The sequence below is a fragment of the Anolis carolinensis genome, chromosome 5, assembly GCF_035594765.1.
Source record: "Anolis carolinensis isolate JA03-04 chromosome 5, rAnoCar3.1.pri, whole genome shotgun sequence".
NCBI classification, from domain to species: Eukaryota; Metazoa; Chordata; class Lepidosauria; order Squamata; family Dactyloidae; genus Anolis; species Anolis carolinensis.
This window is the reverse complement of record NC_085845.1, coordinates 6,519,362-6,546,304: the sequence shown is the minus strand read 5'-3', so window position 1 is coordinate 6,546,304 and position 26,943 is coordinate 6,519,362. Positions and strand designations below refer to the sequence as shown.

Sequence of the window (26,943 nt, the reverse complement as noted above, 5' to 3'; positions counted from 1 at the left end):
ATGCCTCCTTTTAGATCACTGGTGCTATATAGAGACACCTCTATAGTGGTGGAGTTAAATGTCTAACCATCTGGACTAGTACCACTGATTTCCCTCATCCATATGTATTTGCTAAGTCGCCTTTCAAAAATATCCAAGTTGTTGTTGTTATCATTATAGTTATAATTTTATTGTTGAAGGCTTTCATGGCTGGAATAATCTTCGGATCCTTTGAAAATGCGTCACAGATGCAGATGAAACATCAGGAGAAAATGTTGCTAGAACACTGCCATACAACCTGGAATCCAAACACCAATGATCATACTCACCATCACAAAACAGATCTCTACCCTCAGGCTTACAACCCAGATAAGGCATGACACAAAAGGAGAAGGGAATGGAAGTGTCAGAAAGAGTTAGGATTACTAGATACTGGCTCTTGTTCTTTCCCTCTAAGGTCAGGGCAGTAGCTGTTGGGTTGGAGGGAGGATATTTCATCTGCTTTTGGGCCTGGGCAAGATGGAACTATGCCTCCCTTCTCCCTCTGAAGACAAGGCTGAGTAAGTTAGAATGAAGGGAGGGTCTTTCATCTGCTTCTGGGCCTAGACATAATGGAAGTAAGCCTGCCTACCTCTTCTTCTCTCCCTCTGAAGACAGAGAAGTGGCAGTTGGGATGGATGGAGAGCCTTTCATCTGCTTCTGCTGAAAGTCGATGGTGGCAACATCTACAGTTTTAATTCTACTCTGCGTGAAGTTTTGGGGGAATGCTCTGGTGAAACATTTAGGTCTTCCACTGGTTAGGACAATAGGAAACAGAGGGATGAGGTTTGGGTGATCTGAGGACAAGGAAAGATGATTGGAATCAAAGGGAAGTAATGGGAAAGTCCCTTCAAGTTGGGTCTGGCCTTCATTCCTGAAAGGCTGTGTAAGAGGAGAATTACATCACTGGTTGCTTCTTTGGTAGAAGAAGTAGAAATGTTCTCTAACATTATGGGGTGTTTTTTTTGTTTGAGTATTCAGAAGGATGTCATATTACATTCCTTCTCCTAGACCAACGTTTACATTTAGGCCTTGCTGCTCTCTCATTAAATGTGAGTGTCTTTCCAGGTAGCAGTTCTTCTTAACTCTCTTCTATATAGTATCAAACATGCCGTGTCTCTGAGCATTAACTCCGAAAGAAACACCAACTAATTAGTGCTCATTTTTACAGGGTGTGGACATATGCGTGAGAGTGGCAATGGTGTAATGATTTGCCTTCATAAGACTCAAAGTGTTGCATGTTTCTTGCCATTCACTTCTTGGTTTAATATAGTGCCTATAAATATGATGTGTGCATGTGTGTGTGGGAGAGATGGGCCTCTTTTGTCTGGTACACAGTAGAGGGGTAAAGTATTAAATCTGTATGTAAAACAGTACTTTCTAATGAATGCTATGCCAGTATTATCTATTGAAGCAGGATTGTGTTGTGACAGTCGTCCTAACAGCGGCACAGTCAATTTCCAACCAGAGTTTCTGAATTGCAACAGTAAATTATTTTCTTTGTGTTTTGTCTTCACAGATTGCATTTTCTCAGCACAGTAACTTTATGGACCTGGTACAGTTCTTTGTCACTTTTTTCAGGTACCTCAAACAAGTATTATATGCATTCTTTTCAAAACCGTAGCATGTGAAACTTGTAAGGTGATATGTATTGAAAATCAGCAATTGTGTCAATTGTTTTCTAAAAAATGACAGATACCATTTCTTTGAAAAACCTTCGGTTAAAAGCCTAAATTTAGATGGTAATCTAGTAGACCTATTGAACCACTATGATTATATAAATTCTCTAATAATAATAATAATAACAACAACAACAACAACAACAACAACACCCCACCTCTCCCTCAGGCTTGAGGTGGGATACAACATCATTAAAACAAGAGATAAAACACTATTAAAACACAACAAGATAGACAAGAGTTAAAATAAAAATTAAACTCACTTAGAAATAATGAGTTGATTTAGTGAGTCTGTTCTAGTTCAGATGAGCAAAAGGTTTGTTATAAATTCAAGTGTGAAATTCAGCTGCCCACATCTATCTCTACCACGTTTTACCAATGATTGCTTCTGTGCCCAGGGTTGGACAAAGACTATACTAATACCCTTCCACTTCTCTTTAGTTGCAGTGGTTGACAGCATATAGTTGCTATGTTTGTACAACTCCACAAAGCAGGATTCTGATACAGCAGTCACAAGAGTATACTTTTCTTGCTGTCCATATTACCCTGACTTTTTAAACAGTTGTGAACTCCCTTGGGTCCTATGGTGGGAAAAAAGCAGAGGATGTGATAGATCTATCTGCCTCCAACTGGAAGCAGCTCCACTCACTAGAAACTCAACTCTAAGAAACAAAAAAACCCTAGTATTATGTGTGAATGCTCCTGGTTTGTTATTCAGCTAACAAACTAGTATCTGAAACCATAACTTGAAGTTGGGTTTAATTTCCTGGTTTGTTTGGGAGTGAGAAGCTAGGAGTGCTAGTGTGTGTGGATACTAACTAAGATACTTCTTCCTGATGAGTTTCTGGTTATTGCAACCATAGTTGCTGGTGGGAAAAAGCAAAGTACAATCAATCATGCAGTATATTACCATTGCCCATGTAACATAAAATGTCACTCTTGGCCATTCTGGCTATTGGTTTTGTGCAAACACAGCCTATCTGTTTGGTCTGATGAGAAACGTGGGTATAAAGAATCTCATCCCAAAGCAGAGAAGACACTCACATTCAAACATTTTAAATATTAAGATTAACCATATAAAAGATTTAGACGTTTCAGATTTCCAACTTGAAATAGATTGTTTTTGCTTCCCCTTCCCACCATAAGTAGGTGGAAGAGAATGGGCAGGCTCCATCAGACTTTTAAAAAGGTTTTAAAAAGTTGCCAGCATGCTCCATTCTGCCAACCAATATCCTATTTTTATGTGTTTACGTCAATATTTGACAATGAAAGGTGTTTATGCTGCATGCCGCTTCTTGCAGTGACATTGTGTATTACATGCAAATGCCAAATAAAAATCACACCCAAAGAAGTTGCAGGTGTTCTTCTACTGATAGTGAAATAAGCATAACCAGGTCCGTCATCCTCTCAAAGACCAAAATGAGGCTTTGCTGTACACACGCTGTGCCAATATTGACACTGGGTTCCCAGTCTTTTCAAATGCTGTCATTAGGAGTGCAGCCTAAAAAAATCATTGTACATTTCTGGAAGGAATTTGGAAATGTCAGTGTGGATATATTTTTGATGAACAACCATGAAATAACGAGGCCAGACATAAAAGGTTGGGTTAAACAAGGGGCACTATTTAACTTAATTGGACCTGAAAGGAGCAAGAGGGGGAGCAGCCTGATATGGGTCAGGAACAAAACCCAAGTAAAGGGGGAAAATTCTTACCTGGCCCCAATGTGACCAGTAAACTCACATTGCATTGGGGATAGGCTTAGGGACTGGCCATATTATGATGATCCAAAGTGACCCATGAGAGGGGCAGTCAGGCCTTAGACATCTACCAGCGTATCATCATCACGTGCTGCATTTATGTGTTAAATGCAAAGCCTCCTAGTCTCTCACAGGGAGGCCATAAAAAGCTTACGCTCCTTGCATCATCTTTCATTGTTCAGTCCAGGTATATATTCTTCATTTGTGGATGCAGTTCTCGCCCCAATCCCAATACCTCTTTGGCTTGTGCTCATTAGGAATCCTTTCCACTGTTGTATTCTTGCATTGTCCTTCTGTCTTTCTGTTAGGAACGGGTATGCCTTGGGCCAGTGAAAGTAGTCTGCATTGTTACGTGGCAGGATATGCTTACTTGGCTAAATGATTGAGTAGGATGGTGAGATTTTAGGGAGGTGTACAGATAAAACAATAAACAATGAACACATAAAGTAGCTAATGTAAGATAAAAATTTAAATGCATTGACAAGTTAAGATAGCCTTGAAAGCTGTGTAGAATTAGGGGGTATTTTTCAGCATTGGTGTGCTCAAGCCCATACATGTGAATTGACCTTGCCTCTGTGCCTGCATATCCCCACCCTGGCTCTATTGGTTGGTCTCACTAAGTGTGGTGGAATCCATGGCTTGGTGCTCATATCTGGAATATATCCTTTTAATGAAGCCATATTACTGAGATTCAGAGTTCTGCCTCTTTGGAATTGGTGACAGCCAAAGGAAAGGTCTGCTGTTTCAGTTCTGCTAGTGTTTCTAAGTGTGTTGACGTCAGGCCTGGCTCCTGCCATAAGATGATCTATGCCATGTGAGATTTTCAGAAGCCATGGGCAGATGCTGCCTCCTTGTGACACTTCTCCAAAGTATATGCAATCCATTGGCAGAGGCAGGAAGTGTTCTGGAGAGTGTTGAGGAGATGAGTTTTGTGCAGGCAATTTCACAAATATTCCTCCAGATTCTGTAAAATGAAGTGTTTCTGACAAGTGCCTCATAAACTCAGCAAGTATTGGCTGAAGTAGAGTCCAAAATCGACTGCTTAAAGCGTTTGACAGTGTGAAGAACCTGAATATCGTCTGGACTATGGTTCCCAGAACCCCGGCATGGTGACTGAGGGATTATGGGGATTTTAATTTGCCTCAAACATTCTCAAGCTCAGCAAATGTGACCTCATACGCTACGATTTGGCATGTGAACCGAGTCATTATAACACTATTTGGGCACCTAATGTTCTGCCTCTTTTCCGAGGTGGAAAAATGGAACTCCCTGGTTATTTTTTGAAGGTTATTGCAACAATGACAAAATACGTTTGCCAGCTGTGGTTGGCAAGCTCGACGGTTAATTGGATCAAACAATAATTACAGAAAGAATGAGACCGAAGTTCTGCCATATGAAAGCTATTAGATCCCCTGCCCTTCCAGCAATGGAAGGGGAACCTCCCTTTTGCTCTGACAGACAGGATGAAGTTTATGGCAGTTGGCAGCAGGATGGATGGAGGGACAATCCATACATACCCGACTCAGTCTTGTCACCACCTTGCTCTGAATAGCCCCCCCCCCCCCCCCATTTCTCTTTGTTTGCCTAGGGGGGAAATTAATATAAATATATTGTCTTTTTCTTTGTCATCTTTCTTTCTTGCCTATTTTTTCCTTCTATGGCCAACCTTTTGCTGTGAGTGTCTGAGGATTCTCCCCTCACACTTTAATTTTCAACTCTGGGGCCACCAGTTATGGGGATCTGGGTGGAAATGGCATGGATACAATGCAGCCAAGATAGGACAGACCTCCTTATCTTTGAGCAAAGCCCCCTGCGCTGCAATTGCCAGGCCTGGAAGCCACAATTTTGTCTCTGGAAGGAGTGAGTGACTCGAATCTAACCCTCAAATCCAGCGGCCTCACGGCTTCATGTTCATTGCTACCCCTCCGGCTGGTTCCTCCATTGTGCTCATAGCTTCTCAAAAATGCATTCCTCTCCTCCTATCAATGAATTGACCACTCCTTGTTCTAAGTGAGGGACCTCTAGAACTAAACAGTATTACAGAACCCACCATTTAGGAAAGGGCAGGAAGCCTTTGTCCATTTCAGGTCACAAAATGGTACCATCTCTGAAAGGTAGAGAAATAAAGCAGTGCCCAAGAATATCCAAAAAAGAGGAAAGGTTGCTGCAAAGCCCCAGTCTCGGGACCAATTCTCAGACGAGTAGGGTTTATCCATCTCTATTTCTGCTTTCGATCCAAATGTGAGGAAGTTGAGGTGTTTGGGGAAGAAGATCAGATCTCTGTGCTGCGTGCTTTAGTTAAGACTTTTTCCCACTGAGGGATTAGCGGGTCTTGTTACACAGAGCTTTAAAGATTTTTCTCATCGGTTGTCTCCCAAATTGAGGACCTTCCCATGGACAAGGCTGGTTCTTTCCTTAAGCCAGAACCCTCTTTTCTGATACCTTTTCCCGTGGACTTTATGAGTGTAATAAGGAAACAATAGTCTAAAGCCACTCCAGTCCACCCTGACTCGTGGTAGCTAAGGGATTTACAGTTATATTCAACCTGCAGGCTTCTTTGGTCAATACTCCTGTCCTGTTCCCTGTATCCAAAAGATGGTGAGGCTACATTAAAGATCCATGTGGAAAGAATTGCTGAAATATCCTATGAGGCTCCTTCACTGGCGATTAGAGCTGCTTCTGCCTTTTCTATTTTTTTACAGAATTTTATTTTTATGGGCCAGGGAACTCAGTGAGATTCCCAAGGGTAATCTTAAATTACTTTAGAGAATTGAACATCAAGACTGTCATCAATAATGTGGCTGTCAGTCTTGATGTTACTTTGTTCAGTACTGAATAACTCTCTGTACGTTATCCAGTTTGTCTTTAAAATTGGCATGTTTTGCTCAAAGCAAAACCTCACTTTCTCTCCCTTTGGGTCACTAAGCTATTTGGGGAAGCCCTTGAGCCTTGCTGGAGGCATCAAAGACAAGAGACAGTGTTAGCATCATCTGAGAAAAAGAATTACAGAAGAACTTTCCACCTTGGACGGTCTTCCTTTCGTCCCTGCAGGAGTCATTATGGATGCTTTTGTCTCAGAGACAGCAGATTTGGCAGACCACAGTGGTTTGAGCATAGATGCCAATCCAGAAAGCAGTCCTCACTGCATGGGCAACACAGACCTAATAGCAACAGGCAATAAACAGGCAAGCAAGTTTCCTCAATCCGGATCTCCATCTCAGCTCATGGGTGAAAGCCTCCAGTTGTTTGCCCATTATGGAGAAAAAAAATAACATCACACCAATGTGTTGTAAAGGCATTAAGGGACAGGTATTGAATATATTTTTGTTATCTCCATCACCATTTCTTCATTCTCTCCTCAAGGTAAAAAAAAGAACAGAAAAAAGATGTATCACCTGGTTTTGGGCTGACATAGGGGCCATCAAGACACTTGAATTGCCTCAAAGATTGAGGGGCTGCTAATCCATTTTTTTAATTCTCAAGGGGGAAAAACTTGGAGGGTGATGTGGGACTGAAATGGGTACACTGGTTTGTGTGGAACCGAAATTCAGGATGTAAACCCTCAAGACAATTTTGAAGATCATCAGACTGCTGGATTTTCTTGTGTCTCCAGATCTTTGGAAAGCATATTTTCACATTCCCAGCCTACCTGAAGCACAAGAAATGTCTACATTTTGTCTATCAGGGACAACAGCACAAAGACCTTCATCTTGGGCTATCGTCTTTAACAGTTTCCACTAAAATGAACACAGTTCTACTGACCTATTGGAGACAGAAAGGGATTTTTAGGTGATGAGATATCAGATCTGTTTCTCTCTATTAGGCAGTTCCAAGATGTGCATTTCATTCTTCCTTCCCAACTGTGGTTTTCTAATCAATTATGGAAAAGGCCACTTTGGTCCAACATGGTGGATCTAACATGTGGAGCCATCCTGGATACTTTGAAGGGATTTTTCCCTTTCAGAAAGGATGCAGGCCTTTCAATTTATTATCTCTCAGGTGCATCGTGCTCATACTGTAAATCTTATCTTGTTGGCATGTCTTCAGAGATTCCCAATTACCTTCATAGACTGTGTCCCAGGGACTCAGGTCAACACTCAAAAGCCTGCAGTGGTTTCTCCTGCTTGGCCAAAAGTAAATTCCCCACATCCAGTAGTTTTGAGATTGAATCCTTCCATTATGCCAGAAGTTAACAAGTTTTCCATAGGTCTCAGGAGATCATTCTTTCTTCCTTCTATCCTCTGTTAGCCAGACCTTTGGAAAATGCGTGCTTACTCTAAACCAGTGGTTCTTAACCTATGGGTCCCCAGGTGTTTAGGCCTACAACTTCCAGAAATCCCAGCCAGTTTACCAGTTGTCAGGATTTCTGGGAGTTGAAGGCCAAAACATCGGGGGGCCCACAGGTTGAGAACCACTGCTCTAAAAAATTCAGAACTCTCAAAGTTTACCTCAAATTTTCTTATCCTTTGAGAGTCTTGGACCATCTGTTTGCCTCTTTCCAAGAAGGTGTTGTCTTCTACCTTGGCAAGGCTTGCAATTTCATTTGCATTGTTTGGTCCAGTTGTCGCTCATTCCACTGGTAATGCTACCACATCTGTTACTCTGGCTGTGAATGCTCCTTTATAGTGTAAATCTTCAGGACTCCTGCTTGGGCTTCATCATTTATGTTGGCCTTCACCTTTGGAAAGATGCATTCTGCAGTGAATGGTGTCTCCTTCGGTATCTTCAATCTTGACCACCCATTGATTGGGAGTCCCACTGTAGGAGGTTTCCTCTCTACTGCTGAAAAAAGGAACAGTAGTCTTACCTGTGAGATAACAACAACAACAACAATTTTTATTTGTATCCCGCCCTATCTCCCCAATGGGGATTCAACATTTTCAGCAGTGGATGGGGGATCATCCTCCGTGCCTTTTTAGTATTGGAGTAGGGGGGACATGAAGTGATTTGTTGCAAGTTCTTTCCTTTTTCTCTGAGTTTGCCTCCTTTCTCCTATATCATGGCTGTTTTTTATTCTACAAGCATCTTCCACTTATTTGATGGGTTAGGGATCAGAGCACTGGCAAAAATGGAAATGATTGAAAAGCAGAACCCTGTCTTATTTTTAATCTATCCATCCATCTCAATCTCTCTTTCTCTAATATTACGTGTTATAATTATTCCTATATATTATAGTAGCATATATACCTGGCATTACCTGGGTGTCAGAGGGGCCACTGTCCCCCTGCTTTCATCCCTTCTTTCTCGTTCTCTCCCCTCCCAGCTTTTCCTCTTTCCTTCCCCTTCCTTCTTTCCTTCCTTCCATCCCTCCTTTTTCTTTCTTCCCCTCCTCTCCCTCTCTTCTCCATCTTCCTTCCTTCCTTCCTTCCTTCCTTCCTTCCTTCCTTCCTTCCTTCCTTCCTTCCTTCCTTCCTTCCTTCCTTCCTTCCTTCCTTTCTTTTCTCCCCTTCCCCTTCTCCCTTCTCCAGCACTGAGAAAGCCTACCTCACAATGTCTTCATGTTAATGTGACTCTCTTTGTGGTCCCTTCCTTCCCTTCATACATGTTGACATCACTGAGGGCCACTTCACGTAGCAGTAGCCAGTCCTTCACCTATCAGCAGCCAATCCAGTGACATCACAAAGGGCCACTTCACCTAGCAACAGCCTTTATGGCACAAGCAGACAGACAGACTGGTATAGTTTATACTATGACTTTTATATAGAGAGATTATATTAAGTGTGTTAAAGCCTTGGCTGCTGAACTTGCAGACTGAAAGGTCGCAGGTTCAAATCTTGGGAGCGGAATGAGTGCCAGCTGTTAGCTCCATCTTCTGCCAACCTAGCAGTTCAAAAACATGCCAATGTGAGTAGATGAATAGGTACTGCTCAGGAGGGAAGGTAATGACGCTCCATGCAGTCATGCTGGCCACATGACCTTGGAGGTGTCTACGGACAACTCCGGCTCTTCGGCTTAGAAATGGAGATGAGCACCAACCCTCAGAGTCAGACATGACTGGACTTAACGTCAGGGGAAACCTTTACCTGTATTATATTATATTGTTTAATGTGCACAAATAAATTTACATCTACTGTACAGAGGCACACTGCCCAGAATTTCTAAGACACTCAGATTGAAAAAGATGGTGCTGAGTGGACTGAGAAAACAAAAGCAGTGTGTGGTGCAAAGCTGTCAAAAGAGCGGAACAAAAATACAATTCAGAATATAAATTTAGAAAGGTCAAAACGCAGGTCATTGGTGGGACCTCCTGCATATGGCTGTTGCATGTACTGAGTTGGAGATGGGGTCTCCTGCTGCCGCCATGCGCTTCGTCCTGCCTGTCAGAGCAAAGGGGAGGAATAGCCCACTGTAGGAGGTTTCCCTGAGCAGTGCACAAAATGAACACCTTGCAGGTAAGGCATGGTCCTTTTTCTTTCTTTCAAAGATGACAGAAAAATAATTGCGCACTCTCCCAGAATGGCCCAGCACGGTCTCCGGGGAGGGGGGTCCAATCTGGCCTGGGTCCAGCTCCCATCTCAACCATGGGGGTAATTAGTTGGCTTTCAGGAGGCGGCCGGCTGAGCCTCTTGTTCTCATCTGAAAAATGGAGAAATGGTGACCTCTCCTGCTTGGTTTTTGATGAGGATTAATGATAGCATTTGGCTACTTTCTATTTGGTGCCTCAGGGGAAGAGAGGGCCTATAAAATCTGAGTGAGTGAATAAATCAGTCTGGGCAGGGTTCATTTTCTAGTTGAGTTGGTTTTATAAATAAAACGTTACCTGTGATTAAAAAGGAAACAGAGCAAACATACATTATGTAGAGTCCCTTTTGCATATTTTTACACCCCTTTGGTTCCATTTCCCTTGCTGGGTCGCAGCGAGATCTGCATTAGCGGGGCCTTCTGTCAGCACCGTCAAGTGATAACTTGATTGAATTATGCCGGCGTTCTCAAGTGTGAAGGCAGGTGATGTGGCCCCTCTCCAGCTTTGTCGTTCACACTATACAACGACGCATCTTACTTGCTTTCAACTTTCAAAAGACCTGCTGTGCACCACCTTACAAAACAGTGACATGAATGTTAATGCTTCCAGGCACTTCACATGCCATTAACATCTTTTGACAGGGGTTCAAGGAAGTATCATGTTCATTTGGTTGTTGTTGCAGTTGTTAGTTTAGGTGCTGCATTTCCTAGCATTGTAAGTGAAAGGGAAATAGATGCTGGAGTTTTATTTTCTCCTCTCCTTTCCATTTCAGCTGTTTCTTGTCGCTGCTCCTGGTGGCTGCCGTGGTTTGGAAGATTAAGCAGAGCTGCTGGGCTTCGCGGCGGAGAGAGGTGGGTCAAAATGACAGAATGAAACAACCCACTCTTGTTTTACTAGCCCCTTGCATCTCTTCTCATACAAGGTGTCAAATACACAACTGACATGGGTTCTGTTGGCAATAAGATGTGTCAGATGTCCCGGTGTTTTCGTATTTTGGAGTTCATAAAAATTTAATCTGACATTCCCAAAAAGTGATACCTATCATGCTCAGAGTTTCGGAAGTCCTCTATCAGTGGTTGGTGTCGTACATTTTTCATGATTTACAGAAATTGGGAGACAAGTTGGCCTGTCTCCTTTCCTTTTAAAACAGAAAATGGTGCCAGGTTACTTTTTGCAAACCCCTTCTAGAAACAAAACAAGATCTTACTGTTCTTATTCGCTACCATTGTTACACATATATGCTGTCAATTTGGGCGAGGGAATGGTTCTTGTCTTAACAATTGTAGGAGTCAGCAAGAGATTGTACAGTATCCCCTGCGGGCATTCGGGAAATAAAACACACATATTTTAATCTATACAATTCATCTCGTGGAGTGATATGAACATGGTTTTAAATTAAGCTCACGCATGTGCCCTGGAAAGCCAAATGGGATTTATCTCCAGTTACTTTGTTTGGAATCTGGGGTCTGCAAATGCTGCATGTGCCTCTCTTTCAAATGTTTCTCCCTGCAAGTTGCGCTCTTGGAAGCGTTTATGGCATTTGCTTTGTCTCGCTCAGAAGGCACCCATACAACCATACTTATCTTCAAACTATATATGGCATACATTTGAAACGTTAGGCACTTCAGCAGGCCTGCTCCCATTATTTGAACTATATAATATAGTGAAATATAGTATAATAAATAATCAGAATGCTACATGGCAGCCTATACTTACTATTTAAATCAGCATCATTTTTTTCCTTGAGCATTCATATTGCTTATTCTGTGAAATTGCCATGATTACAACTTCATGTATTTTAACATGTGTTTATATTGGAAAGGTTTGTCTCTCCTTTTTCCTGTGCTGATAATTCGAGACTTATGTTTTGGCTCCTTTTCAAATGGCAATCCTGATTGAAGGCATGCAGCAGCTCTCAAAGCTCCCTTTCAGTCCCCCCAACATCTCCCACCCTTCTTTTTAAAAGGATTATTTGGGGGCATTTTCCACTTGAGAGCCACTTGGTGAACTTAAACATGCAGAAATCCCAACACACTTCCCCCATACTTCCCAGCAACCCAAAATGCCTTTATGCTTCACACTCAAATGATAAGAAGACATGGCATGGCATCACTTCTTGGGTAGGACTCAGATGGAGGTAAGACATATTGGTGATCTATCAGGGATGTGGCTTTCAGGGAGGATCGGATACATACAGAAGCATCTAAGTGTGGTTCTTGGTTTGTCAGTTGCGAGACATGACCAGGTAGGATAGTAAAATGGCCTCATTTATCAAAAAGGACCAGTTTTGAAGGAAAGAGATTCCACATCTTTGGCTTATACGAAATTGTGATAATGGAAACCAGTGGCTCATTCATCTGCTGGGAAGGTGCTGTTTAAAAAGTATGGGTAACAAATCCCTAGAGTTTATTTGCGATTCTAGCAGTAAGCCAGAGAGAGGGAGAAAGAGAGAGAAAAGGGTCATTAGCAGTCTCTCTGGGATATTGCAAGAAACTTGGAGCCAATAGCTTTGCAAATCTTCACAGAAAGAACGATTCATAGCTACCCTTTCTGTGTTCCCTTTACTTAAACATTCGCTCCTCTTGTGAATTCAAATTAAAGATAGTTTGCCAGTCTCTTTGTCCACATCATTCCTTTCTCCCTTGCTCCAACTCTCCTCCATGTCTCACTGGTGGGAGCATTGCATCACACACAGACATGGGAGAAGGCCTTCTCTGCAGTGGCACCCCATTTGTGTCCTCCCCTTGCATGGCTATCTGGTGACAATGTTGGCATCAAGTTAAAACATAGCTTTTTGTTAGGAACTGCGATGGCGCAATGGGTTAAACCCTTGTGCTGACTAAACTGCTGACCTGAAGGTTGGGTTGCTGACCTGAAGGTTGCTGGTTTGAATCCGTGATGTGGGGTAGGCTCCCGTCTGTCAGCTCTAGCTTGCAGTGTCATGAGAGAAGCCTCCCAGCAGGATAGTAACACATCTTAGGCACCGTCTCTGTAGACGGCCAATTCTCTCAAACCAGAAGCAACTTGCAATATGTTCTCAAGTCTCTTCTGACACTATTAAAAATGGATTTTTGTTAAAGCCATCAAGACTAATGTTATTTATTTAAGTGTACACATAGATAGTTTTCGCTGTTTTATTATTTTCTTTTATTTCAGCTTGGCCATCTCTTTTTTACATGCTTTGATCGGTTTAAATTTTCTTGTTTTGGTTCTGTTACGATCCCTCCATGAGAGGTAGGCTAAGGCAAGTTGTCTGTGGACAAAGAGGGGAAAAAGGAAAACCTTAGTGCAGTCCTGCTTCCCTTTTTTGCTTTTCCGACAGCTGACGAGACAACAGGTACTTAAGAGTCCAAAGGTTTGCCTTGATCAGCAAAGGGCAGGTTATACAATCCACAGAAATAAATACAAGCTATAAACAAATTGATTAGTGCTTTGTCTGCTGCACCAGCAGGAGCTGGATTTGGAGGATGAATGACCATTGTTTTTGTTCTTGTTTTTTTAAAAAGAAAAAATCTCAATCTTCTTGACAAGAGTATAAAAATGGGAGGGAAGGTTTCCTGGCGTTTTTAACATAAAAAGTTAATTGGGGTTTATGCTGGATGTAGGCTCAGAAATACCGCATGCTGCCTGGAGCCAAGTTGAGGCATTTACTGATGGCTTAAAATGGAAAATGTCAGTGGTGCGAAGTTATCCTCTGGGCATGTATTTTTAAAGTTGCAGAGAGGATCAGCTGGTAGCTCAGCTTTTGCACAATTTGGTTTGTTACATGTGGTTTCTGTTCTTTAATTTCAAGGGATAGATAGATCAACAAGTTCCTTTCCCATCCGAGAAAGACCAGTGTGTGATAAATGCTCTGCCAGTAGGGAAATGCATATAAGAACAGTCTGAACTTAAAAATTCCGGGAACAGAAGAGTGTATTAAGCCAGAGGCCAGAAAAACGGCTTAACACCTGCCACAAAATGAATAAAGAAAGGCTATGAAATGCTAGTAAGGAGGGACTTGACAAATTACTGATATGAGGTACTCCTTAGTTCGTCTAAACAGGCTCCAGGGTTACACCATGGGAAGAACAAACATGATAAGCATGGAGGCTCTTTATATCATGTGGCAGAATGGGGTTGGGCTGGATGCCCTTGGTGGTCTCTTCCAACTCTATGCTTCTGTGTGGCACAGGGGAGGGCAATCTACAAAGCATCCCTCTGATGCTTCTTGTAGCCTACGCTCTCTATAGAAAGCCCAGAAAGCTCTGTTTCCCTTTGCAATCCCTGTCAAAATACATCATATCTTGTTGCCATTTTGAGGCGGATTGGGTTGATGACAGACATCCTGACCAAGCTATTGACAGAAATTATCAGTAGTCAGCAGCATTTGAACAATAAAATTCTTTTCTTTGGAAGATGTGCAACAGAAAGGGAGGGAGATTTCTAGCTAGTGTGTGTTTCCAAACGCGGTGAGAGGTGAAAAACAACACTAAAAAAAAAACAACAAACAAAAACCATGAAATACTTGGTTAAGTGTTCTTTTCTGTTCTTAGCCCCGGGGCTCAAAAACTGGGCCCATAACCTATTAGTTTTGGTTAGTGGAAAATGGAGGCACTGTGGGTCTTTCATGTCTGGTGGGGTTTGGTTAAAGGATCCCAGTGGACACCAAAATCTCTGGATTTTCAAGTGCCATTATATCAGTGGTTCTCAACCTGTGGGTCCCCAGGTGTTTTGGCCTACAACTCCCAGAAATGCAAGCCAGTTTACCACCTGTTAGGATTTCTGGGAGTTGAAGGCCTAAACATCTCCTCGTTGTCGTCTCACTCGTTCAGTCATTTTCGACTCTTCGTGACCTCATGGACCAGTCCACGCCAGAGCTCCCTGTCGGCTGTCACCGTCCCCAGTTCCTTCAAGGTCGATACCGTCCATCCATCTCGCCCTTGGTCGTCCTCTCTTCCTTTTTCCTTCCATTTTCCCCAGCATCATGATCTTCTCCAAGCTTTCCTGTCTTCTCATGATGTGGCCAAAATACTTCAACTTTGCGCCAAAACATCTGGGGAACCACAAATTGAGAACCACTGCATTATATAGAAAATGGCATTCTTTATATAAAAGGGCAAATTCAAGATTTTCTTTGGAGATTAAACATATTTTCAAGCCATGAATGGTTGAAGTGTGGATATAGAATCCATGGATATGGATGACCAGTTGTATTTGTGTTTAGTATGGTCTCCTAAGAGGTGGGCAGCGTAATATTTATTTCATTTAGTACTATCCCACCTAACTCATAAATGGATCTAACAATGTCATTTGGTTTGATGTTTCTAACTATTGGGAGAGGAATGAGAGCCAACATGTTGGCTCTGGTCAATCTTGTCTTTTTGGATTCCTTTCACTTCTCCAAAAGTGTCTTTTTTGGAGGCAGAAGCTGCTGAGATCCCCCAGGCTTGACAGAATTTTACTGGAATATTGGAGCAAAAGAGCAAGGCAAGCTAGAGCCAAACAGCAGGGCTTCCTTGGTCTTTAGAAGTTGAAGGTCTGTGCAAAGCAGTCATTTGTTCTCATTGCAGCTATTCTGCCAGTGTCAATAACTTCATGTATCTAGCTAGATGAACATAATGATATTGATGTGAAGCTTTACAGCTGAAGTTGCACTTTCTCTCAGATAACCAGGCACATCTGTATTTGTTTATAAGAAGTGAATCTTATTCTTCCCATTTCCCATTTTCTTCTCTGAAAAAGCATAACTGATTTTAAAAAGTCTCCCTACTTAATCCAACCTAACAACTGTTAACCTGAATCAAACATATTTACCCCCCCCCCCCCCCACCTTCCACTATTTATAGAATGGGAATCATGCATGTTTATCGGAGCACGATCAGAACACATTGCAGAGCTTTTGGCCAGGATGTAGTCCTGCCATTATATTATCTGAAGTAACATTTGCAGGATCTGGCAGGACTGCGTTCCAGGCCGAGTGACTCTGATCTACTAAAGGGAAGTGAGTGGTTCGTAAATTTGTACCTTTTCTCTCTCTCCACTGAGCAGTGTAACGAAATAGCTTTCAGGCACTGTATTTTCCTACTCGAGGAAATGGAAACAAGAAAGAATGCTTGTTCGGATGATACAAAAGACAGATAAAATTGCTCCTTTTATTACATGACTTTTGGAAAGTGATAGGAAGCATGAAGGAGGTGGTGGAGAATAATGCTGGAAATAAAACGGCAATGGCATCGTAAAGAGTGCATCTGTCTACAGCCAAGTCTTAATATGTATTTTTGCTCCTTTCAAGCTGCTTTCTTTCTTTATAACCCTTTGGGATTGCTGTCATCAAGTTCTTAACTACATTCTGAGGCTGATACCTAAAGCTGTGAATCACTTTGGGTGAGTCAGATGGGGGAATGGAAAGCTTCTTCAGCCGGTTTTAGCCAGTTGAGTGTCCAAGTGAAGTATCACACCTAATATCTGGAAAGTTGCCACTGTTTCTCATCAGCAATATTTGGGGTGGGCCTACACTGTAGAATTAATGCAGTTTGACACCACTTTAAGCACCATGTTATGAGTTCCTGGGATTTGAAGTTTGGTGAGGCACCAGCATTGTTTGTCAGAGAAGGCTAAAAACATTGTAAAATTACAACTCCCATTATTCTGTAATACTGAGTCATGGTAGTTAAAGTGATGTCAAACTGATTTAATTCTACAGTGTGGAATCACTTTGGTCTTCTTAAAACAATAAGTATGCTAATATTTTTGAGGTTTTGAAATTTCAGTTGGGGGGGGGGGGGCTTGGGAGAATAAAAAGAAACAGGAATTGCCCTGGAAATCTGTACCTATCTGTTTTCCTTTTAAAAATCCAATGGTCTAAAAGTTATACTGGTCCTTATCTCTGTAAATACACTACTGCCATACTTCAATGACTGTGTTCTAGGGGAATATGAACATACTATTTGGAAGACATAAAAGGCAGTGAACACTGATTTACCACCATGAGTCCAAACCTTAAGAGCAATAAAAAATAAAACACAAAAGTGGGTAGGATGTATTGCCTGGGTAGGAATCCTGTTCCTTTCCAGATGCACTACTCAGCTTTCCTCACTTTCGCCTATGTTGTTTAGGGCTGCTGGGAGTTGCAGTTTGAAAACATCTGGAAGGCTTCATGGTTCTTGCTCCTGGTGTATCATGTTTTATAGGATTGTTATTAGGTGGTATAAATCTGCATCATCTAAGCCACAGCTTTGCAAGAGACCCAGAAAGACTTCTCTTCTGCGGTGGCCATAGCGACCATAGCTGCTACCACTCTGAAATTCTCAAACAAAATGACATTATAAATTGAGATGAAAGAAAAAGCTTTTGCCATCTACATCATTACATTCTTGACACCAGAATGGTTGCTTAGCTGCTGATTGTGTTTGGGTTTCGTGATATCACCCAAGCCCACAATTCCTTGAGTTCAAACTCAACAGTTTGTGATGCCTGCTTTTAGCACAAGGCAGGAATCATGGCCCTTCATTTCTTTTCTGGTTTTGGAATTTAATCCAAGCCAGTGAGAAGAACATTCTTCTGCTCTCAATCACTTCAATTCCACATGGTATGAAGGAGATGGCATGCTCCTCTCACTGGAAAGTTCATCTTCCTCCAAAGATGAAGAAGTCCCAACCAGCAATAAAGACTGATGAGCAAGATAGGTCCTCCTCCAGGTCAAGAAGAAAGAGAGTCCTTGTAAGAAAAGAAAATTACAGTGTATGGTGCAGACTCTCTGATATAACAAAAGCTAGGTGCCTACAACAGTGGGGCAAACTCTTTAAATACTATCTGGCCATAAACTGAACTGAATGTCATTAAAAGCGGACAAGCTTCTCCCTGTCTAGCTCCTGGAGGCAAACTTCCTGTTTACCTCTTGATGGCATGATGACCTACCTTAATGCAGATTGTATACTGTCTCCTCTACTTAGATTCTGTTTTGATATATGGCTTCTTGACCTCAGACTGTTTGTTATTGGATATGAATTGAAATAATGTGGTATGAACACCAAGAAAGGGGGAGCACTGGCACTCAAGCATTGTAACTGAAGGCCAGCTGTTACCAATGGTGTTATGGACTTTGAAGAGGCACGAATACAGGGCAAAAGGAAGAAATATGCCAAGAGGAAGGCACTTCAAGCAAATCCTTGTCATGACCGCTTTCCACCTGGAAGTCTATGTGAAAGTAAGACCACGTGGATCTAAAAATGGGCTTCATAGTAATTTACTAACTGTGCCCGGCCACACGTTGCTGTGGCATTGTCTGGTGGTGTTGGTGAGAAATTGTTGAGTTAGTGGTGGTATTGAATGTCCGTTGTATGGTTGTCTTTATGTTTAGTATGTATTTGGTTGTTTGTGTAATGTGAAAGTGGTGAGAGTAGAGGGGGTCTTTGTCGCTGTGTAGTATTGTATAGTATGCATATGTTGTCCAAGTGTTGTGAATGGTTAGATTGTGTCTTGGTGCATAGTAGAAAGGGTTGGGGTGGATGGCCGTTAGGGGTGTCTCCAAATTATTGGATGGTATAGTTCTATGATTATGATTATTATTATTATTATTGCTGTTATCATCATGATTATTATCTTTATTATCATCATTATTATTATATATTGGGTGGATGGCCATCTGTCAGGAGTGTTTGGATTGTGTGGTCTTGCATGGTAGAAGGAGGTTGTACTGGATGATTCTTAGGGGTGTCTGCAAACATGAGGATTCCATGATATTGTTATTAGTATTATTATCAAGAGGCTGTATGGCCATCTGTTGGGAATGTTTGGATTGTGTTCTCCATTGCAGGAAGGGGTTGGACTGGCTGTCCTTTAGGGGTCTCTCCTATCTCTGTGACTGTAGGATTCTATTATTATTTTTATGGTGGAGATTGTGGAGATATTGGATGGCCACAGATGATGGGTGGGCGCTAGGACCCAGGGGACAGCTTTTTCCCATTGCCTGCCTTCCCTCTTGCCGGCCGGCCATTATGCTTTCTCTTTCCCTCCCTCCCGGCATGGCTCCCGATGGTGCGTTGTGGGTTCTGTCCATGTGGAGGTGCGTGAAGTGATTTTGTGTTGTTTCAACCTTAAGGCGTGGATGATGTGTTGTGTTGTCCAATTTCGAGGTTGGGGCCCCCGTAGTTTAGTTGTTTTGCTCGGTGCCATGATTCCATCATTCTTTTATATATATAGATGGACCCACTGCCAAGAGTCTATCTCTGGAAGACAATCATACTCAGCCACAAGGGATTGCCTGTGAGATGATGTTATTGGATACCTTTGATGCTTTGGCTTCTGAACTTAATTATGGCTGAATATTTAAGAATGGGACGGGGGGGGGTGTCCTCTGCCCTGTTCCTGCCCTAGCATGTGCAATGGCAACATTTGTGGATTATAGCACATGGTTTTCCCATTCCACTAGTGTCTCTGGTATGCAGGATGCTGCTTTAGCAGCATTCTTTCTAGTGACCTACTGTGAATGATTAGGGAGAGCTGAAAGCAGGAAAAACAAAGGTTTTAGGTCTATGGAAAGTGAGCAAGTATCCGCGAAATGGTGATGGAGAGAGAATGATTATTTCCAGAACCAAAGTGAATGAGTTCATTTAAGCATAGTCTAAATAGATCCTGAGTAAGAGAGTTCATTGGGGGTTCTTTTTTCTGACACTTGCATGTTTTGTTGTTAACTAATAATACTACCTAATTCCCCCCATTATTAAGCAAGCAGCACTCTGTAGATGTGTCTCCGTGGGGAGCATCCCTATAGACTCCCTGGCACTTCCAATTTATGAGTTGGTTGCCCCTGCCTTGATCATGAATGAAGAAGCATTATGAGCCAGGTATCAAATCTGCCATTTCTCAGAATGGGATTCAAGGGTAGGTTGGGGCTGTAATGGAATCCCTATATAATTAGAGGAATCTGTAAGACCTATCACAGAACCATAGAATTGTAAGGGCCATCTGACCTACACACACACATGCAGGAACACACAACAAAAACTCTCTCCAGAAGGATGCCGATCCAACCTCTGTTTAACCACCTGTAAATAAGAATCCACCATCCTCTGAGGCAGTCAATTCTATTGTCAAACACTTCTTATCATAAAGTTATTTCCAATATTCAGAGACAATTCTTTTCTTGTAATTTGAATCTGTTGGTTTGTGTTCTAGTCACTGGAGCATCAAAAAAGTGGGCTCCATCTCCTACTTGACAGCCCTTCAAATATTTAAAAATAGCTGTCCTGTCACCTTTCAGTCTTCTCTTCTTCAAGCTAAACATCCCAGCTCTCTAAGTTGTTCATCCTAAGACTTGGTTTTCAGATCTTACCAACAGTGCTGTGGATTTTGAAGAGGCATGAATAGAAAGTGAAAGAGAGAAACATGCCCAGAAGAAGGTGTCAAGCAAACCCTTGTCAAGACCGGCTTCCATATGGAAATGTATGTCCTCCTTTTGAAAGACCATGCGGATCCAGAATAAGTCTCTAAAATCACTTACAGATCCACCACCAAGATTACTTCTGGAAGACAATCATATTGAGCCATGAAGAATCACCTGTGATGATGACAACAATGGTTTCCAGATCTTTGATTATCTTTGTCACCCTTCTTTGTGTACTTTCCAGCTTCTAATAGTCCTCCTTGAACTGTGGTTGCCCACAGCTGGACACAGGATTATTCCAGGTGAGGTCTGACCAAAAGCAGAATAGCATGAAACTATTACTTCCCTCCTCTTGGACATTGTATTCCTGTAAATGTACAATGCTCTTAAGTTTCTTCTACTTTCAGAGAGGAAAATGATTGGGAATGGATGAGATGGAATTTGCCCATTTGGAGAATTATAATAACCTTTTTATAATTACTCCGAACACGTCTCTGGTTTTGAGCTGATGAGTGTCCTTGTTATCATAGTTTTCCTTGCGTCTAATTTGCATTTGCATCAGACCTCACCATAGCATTAGCTCTCCCCGTCCCTCGGCTTATTCTGCTTACGAAAGGTCATCCTTTGTTTCCTCCTTGTTTGAGGCCCGGTTCTGATAAAATAATGTGTTTAATACACGGCTGATTAAGATACATTTGTCTCGTCATTTCACATGACACCAAATCCCAGTTGCTTTACTTCCCATGTTTGCTGTAATTTGAAGTGTGAAAATGTCTGTGGAGAAGCATTCGGGAGTTATAATTCCTTTTCTTCTTCTTTTTTATTTTAAAAAAGCAAACCCAAACGTGGCTTGCAAAGTTGGTTACAAACCTAATTAGCTAACCTTAATGCAATCATTGCCCCAGGGAAGTAGAAACTTAATTTTCGGCTATGATGAAAATACTGCCTGAAAATTATTTATTCATTGTCTTAACATGATGACTTTCTCTGGTAACAGAGGGCTCTTGTCCAAATTATTTTTTCTGAAAGGGCACACCATTTCCCTTTCCAATAGTTTTAGTGACCACGTCGCCTGATTAAAAAGCACATTTTAAACAGAGATGGCAGAGGTGAGATTTTCACAGTCCATTCAGGATGAATTGTCCCATCCACCTTTGCTGGAAACAAAAGGAAATTGGATGGGAGATGATTAGAGAATATAAATAGGATGTAAAGACTAGTGGCGTCCCATGTTGGTTGATCAGTGAATCCACACCAAATTTCAAAGGATTTGACATAGCCACAAATACTCAGCACCTTGGAGAGCTCATTTAAAACTCTATAAAGCCTGCAGTGGATGCATTATTTTCGCTTACAAGGGAGTCATCAGCTACTATGGATATATTTGTAATAAAAATAATTAGAATTCTCTGTAGTCACCTTAGAGTTGTCCACTTAGACAAGTGTCCTCAGATAGCAAATTCTGATCTATTCCCCTGTCTGATTTATTGATACACCCAGAAGCTGGACAAGTTGAAACAGAAGAGGGAAGCCTTGCTAAAATCAGCAGTTTTTCGGTGCTGCTTCTTCCATCCAGGACAAACACGTTAACTGCTAGCAACTGCTGTTCTGGTCCCCATGGGGAACTTTATTTATTTGTTTAATCCATATCCCACCTTTTCTCTCAACGTGGGACCCAAGACTGCTTGCAACGTAGATTAAAGCATAATACAGCTGAGTGCAACTGTTGTAATAAAGTCAAAAAAGCAATTAAACTATCCCATTAAAAACAGTGCTGCCATAAAAGACTTTTAAAACATTTCACATGCACTGGTGGGAATAAAAGTAAAGCAATGCACTTCATTAAAAGACCCTTTCACAACAACTAGTTAGTCGGCGAAAACCAGTATAATAAAAGGTTTTTGCTGGCCTGTGGGAGAGGCATATGTGGGAAGTCTTGCTTTCCAGAAGCAAGAGATTTTCGCAGTCTGGGAGCAACCACTAAAAAGGACTCCTCCCTTTCTACTTGCTGAAAGAACATTAAAGACAAGTCTCTTCCAGTAGGTCTATATCCAGATGATTTAAAATTATGAATCTTAAATGATATCTATTGATTGTGCATGTTTAATGTTTTAAGTGGTCAGTGGGGTTTATATGTTTTTATGGCATATTTTGTACTCTAGTATATTGTTTGCTGCTTCGATCCACAGTAATAATTCTGTATCTTTCCAATTCTAAGACACTTTGGCCCCCATGTAACATCTTTAAAAAACAGGTGTGTCTTAGAATTGCAGGTGCTTTTTCTGTACTGTATGTAAATAAAGCTTTTTCTCAGTTGTTAGGAGTGAAATTAGTGTGCATCTTCCAATCCAAAAAATACGGGGATAATACCAAAAAGAATAACAACAGCAACAACAATCATAATAATAGTGAGGCAGGACCAAGTGAAAGCCCTCTTAGAAAGATCCTAAAATATGGGCAGATTCATCTTGGGTTCCAATACTCTTCAAAGCTTAATGCCTTTTCTTTGTGGCCCTCAGCATCTTTATCTGTGGTTTAGCATGGTGTGTGAATTAAAGTATTTTTCTCTCTTTTATTTTTCTGTTTGCTTTTCTTTAAAACCTTAGACTTTACTCAGATTTGTTCTCACAGCTCTGAAGAGTGCTACTTGTTTTTATCTCTTTCTTTTTTCTGAAAGTCTCATTCCTTCAACCCTTCAACTGTGCTGACATTCCCTGTCTCCGCGCTTTGTAGAGGCTTATTGAAACAGCCCTGTCCTGTCTATGTTGGATCCCGCTGCCTGTTTCTGTCATAAAACCCATGGATGATTCCTGTCATTATTTCCAAAAGAATCCTGTAACAGTTTGTGCAGTGCTGAGCCTACTTTTCAGTTTCAGGAGTAGGGTTTCATTTAGAGAGAAAATGGCACTAATAACTCACATTTTGCCTTCTCCAGAGTTTGGTGGGATTTTGTTGACAGCCCACTAGTGTTTAGGGTTGCAAAAATAAAACACGAAAATCAATTTATTCTTGATGGTATAATATTTCATGCTTGTTATATAAATATTTTCATTAGAGATGATTCACTGTCCAGCTGATAACCCAATATATAGTAGCAGTAATTGAGATCCGCAGTTGTGTTGGCGGTTTTGCTTCCTGGAAGAATGGCTGTTTTTGAATAAATCCCAAGGCTGAAATGTACAAAGGCAATTTTCTTGCAAAACTCTTTTGAAGCAGAGTAAGAGTTGGTTAGAAAGAGAGGCATTGGTGATGTCATGAAACATTCACATTAACTGCGTAGGTGTGTAGCCTGTATTTTTGCTAATTGATTTGCTGGAAATCTATGAATTATGTTGCTTCTAGAAAATAAACCTAGCAGTAAGCAGGACTTTAATTTTGATTTTATACAATATATTTAGCAACTTACAGCCATATGCAGCCTAATTTCCAAAGCCCTCAATAAACAGCCAATTGATCATTCCCAAGTACTTAATTCAATGTGGAAGGGAAAAGGGTGGGAGCGAGAAAGAGAAAAGAAGAGTTGTTAGAAGAAATAGGTATCCTTCACACACTAGTACAGAGCTCCCAGAAGATGGTCTTTTCTAAATGTTTTCTGTTTTCTGAATTTCCTTTCCTCATTGCCTAGGACTATTTGGGACCTGGTGTATTTTTCACCCTTAGAACCAACAACCCCAAAATGCAGTCATTTCTGTGTAATATAGAAGTTTATCTGCATAACACGGCTCAGTAGGATAATATACTTGAATGATGCACCCTTCCCCTATGCACAATACTTCTACCTTATGGTGACCTCAGGAATTTTGTAGGATTTTTTACAGCAAGAAATCCTCAGGCATAGTTTTGCCTGGTCCTTCCTCAGAAACGTGGCCTAAAGCACCTGGCAAGTCCCTGTCCAAATACCAACAAGGGCTGGTCTTTTTTAGACTACAAGATCAGGTAGGATCTGGTATATTTCAGATAAAATATGTGGTCTTAATATCGGTAGACCAAACCCGAATAATCCAAATGTCAGTTAACAACTAGTTGATTTAATGGGTGTGCTGTGTGTTGGGAAAGACTAGTAAAAGCCTAGATTGGTCTTTGAAAAAAGCTATATTAATTGTCCCTAAATGTCAGTCTCGCAAATCATGCTTCTTTATATGTCAGTCTTGTAAAAGCTCTTAACGAGATTTAAAATAAAGCTTCACCAGAACAGTACCATTTCAGGGCCTTCTACACAGGCCCTAAAATGTGGAAGAAACCGGAATAAAAGGGGTGGTGGCTAAATGAAGTTTAACTAAAATGTGGGCTGATTCACATTAACAACTGTTTAGTTTGAAATCCCTGGTTAGGAGATTGTTATAGGGAAGGCTAGACTAAAACCCATCTCACTAATATGCTTGCTGTGTCTGTGAAGGAAAGTTTATTATTATTTTTATTGTATGCCTCGAAGTCAGGTATGTCAGAGTATTTTGCAGCACAGCAGCAGTTGGATGGAGTCAGAGGAACGCAGCACGAAGAGACATCAGAGATGATGGTAAAACTATATACAAGTTTTACTGAAAGCAGTAATAAAGACAAACAGGCTTGCAGACAATGGACACAGGACTTAACACCTAGGCAGACAGCACTCAACACAGAACAGAACTGATGCAATCAGTAATGCATACACACACTTGTGTCTGGACACTCCCCAGTTCCAGCCACACATCAAGGTCATTACAGCTTCTTAGCAATTAACTCTTTCAAGACTATGCCACACTCTGGATGATGCAATCAGTATGCAATACAGGCAAGACACAAATTTCATTTTAACACTATCAATACACAAATCCCACATTAATAAGGTGATCCCACCATTTGTAAATTACAAGCGTTTCCCTACCCGTGTAAACTCTGAAGCCTTTGCTTTCCATGCTTGTGGTCATGTCTTTCATCAGTGTCACCTCCAGGTAGGACTGGGGAATTCTCTGGCCTCCACATGAGAAGAGCAATGTGGCTCCTCAGAATACGCAGCACTGGTGGTGCTCTGATTTTGCACAGAGAGGTCTCTTCCACAAGGAAGAACAAGGAAGTGTTATTTGTCAGCCAGCTGAGAATCCTGATTCCATTACTAGTTGATGCCAACATTCCTTCCTTTCCTTTGTAACTGGATTGTTCTCTTCTTTGGTTCTATTTCTCCTTTCATTGGTATTTTTTTCAATTTTTTTTTGCATGTTATGGCTCCTGCTTCTTCCATTCCTTTCAATCTGATGCTCAGCTGCTTTCTTCCTTCTTCCCATCTTCCTGTTCCTTGTTCCGTATGGAACTGTTGCTCAACTGCTCCTAAATTTGCCTGTTTATGATTTATTTCTCTCCAACCCTTTTCACCTTATCACTTTCACTGAAACTGGGTTTCCTGCCTAAGATATTGGTGCTTAAGCTGTACTCTCCTTTGGAAGACTTTCCTTGTTCTCATTTACATTGCCATGAGGATGGAGGAGTGTGGATGGGCGAAATCTCTTTTCTAGCTTATGCCTATTTCAGCCTTTTTCCTTTCCACCAACACGCTGTTTGCCTTCTTTGGAAAGCAGTGCCTTTCCCTTCTGACCCTTTGGATTTTGGCTATTTACCATCCACTTGGCCCATTTTCAGCTTTTATTTCCTTTTTGCAATCTTGGGTGACTTTATTTTTCTCAGAGGATATGCTCCCCCTTATTATGGGGTGGTTTTAACATTCATGCGGGTGATTTCAAAGACCTTGCCGCCGTACATTTTCTTTCTTTCCTGTCTTCTTTTGGGCTCAAGCTTTGTTCTGATTCATCTAGGCACTCCCTTGGCCATTGTCTTGATCTTGTTAAGAATTTTTCTGTCTCCTTTTCAGTTACAGAATTTATTTTGTCTGATCATTATCTTCTCTTTTTTGCACTTGTTCGTGATCGACCTTCTCGGTGCTCTGTTGCTTGTTCCTTTTAAGAGTTTCATTCTGTTAATTCTGAGGTCTTTTGCAAGCATTGGCCTCTTCTGTCTTCCTTTAATTCTGTTCATTCCTTGGATTCAGCTATTTCTTTGCTCAACTCAACTTTATCTTCAACTCTTGATAATTTTTCTCCTTTGTCAACACCTTCATTCCATTCTACCAAACCATAACCTTGGCTTGTGCTTTTTATTCGGTATCTTCATCCCTGCTGTCATACAGTCGAACATTTGTGGAGGAAGTCTGTGGAATAAGCAGGCTACATTAATTATAAATTCATTTTTCTTTCTCTTGGCCTGTCTCTTTAGCCAAATAGAAATACTGTACTTCATTGATTCATTCTTATTCACGCTGCCCACAGAGTCTTATGTATTACCTTTAATTCTCTTTTAAAGCTCTCTCCTACATTCTCAGAATGTCTATTGATTCCCAGAATTTCTGTAGCTGTGTTGAGAATATTCTTAAAGAAATGCATACATATAAGAAAACCATATTTTCAAGAAGAGAGAGTTGGAGTCAGTTAGTGTGAAGGAGTGCTTGTGGATAGACTTTGAAAAAATACCAGTAGATTGTTGAAAATGAGACCCTTCTTCAATTTCTGGAAATAAAAGTGTTTAGTTATTGTCTGATAAACTGACCTTTCAATGCTTTTGTAGTAAATTTCATGAAGATTCTTCATTGGTACACGCTACAATTGAAGAAGTATTTGATAACTTAAATAAAT

At 41.2% G+C, this 26,943-nt stretch overlaps 1 protein-coding gene across 1 annotated transcript in view; it reads left to right on the top strand.

Moving 5' to 3' along the window:
• atrn (attractin) overlaps positions 1-26,943 on the top strand; it is a 210,513-nt gene that overhangs the window by 142,544 nt on the left and 41,026 nt on the right. The window contains exons 25-26 of the mRNA XM_062981636.1: positions 1,538-1,599; positions 10,691-10,769. Of these exons, the coding sequence (XP_062837706.1) occupies positions 1,538-1,599; positions 10,691-10,769 (141 nt within the window). The remainder of the gene's footprint in view (positions 1-1,537; positions 1,600-10,690; positions 10,770-26,943) is intronic.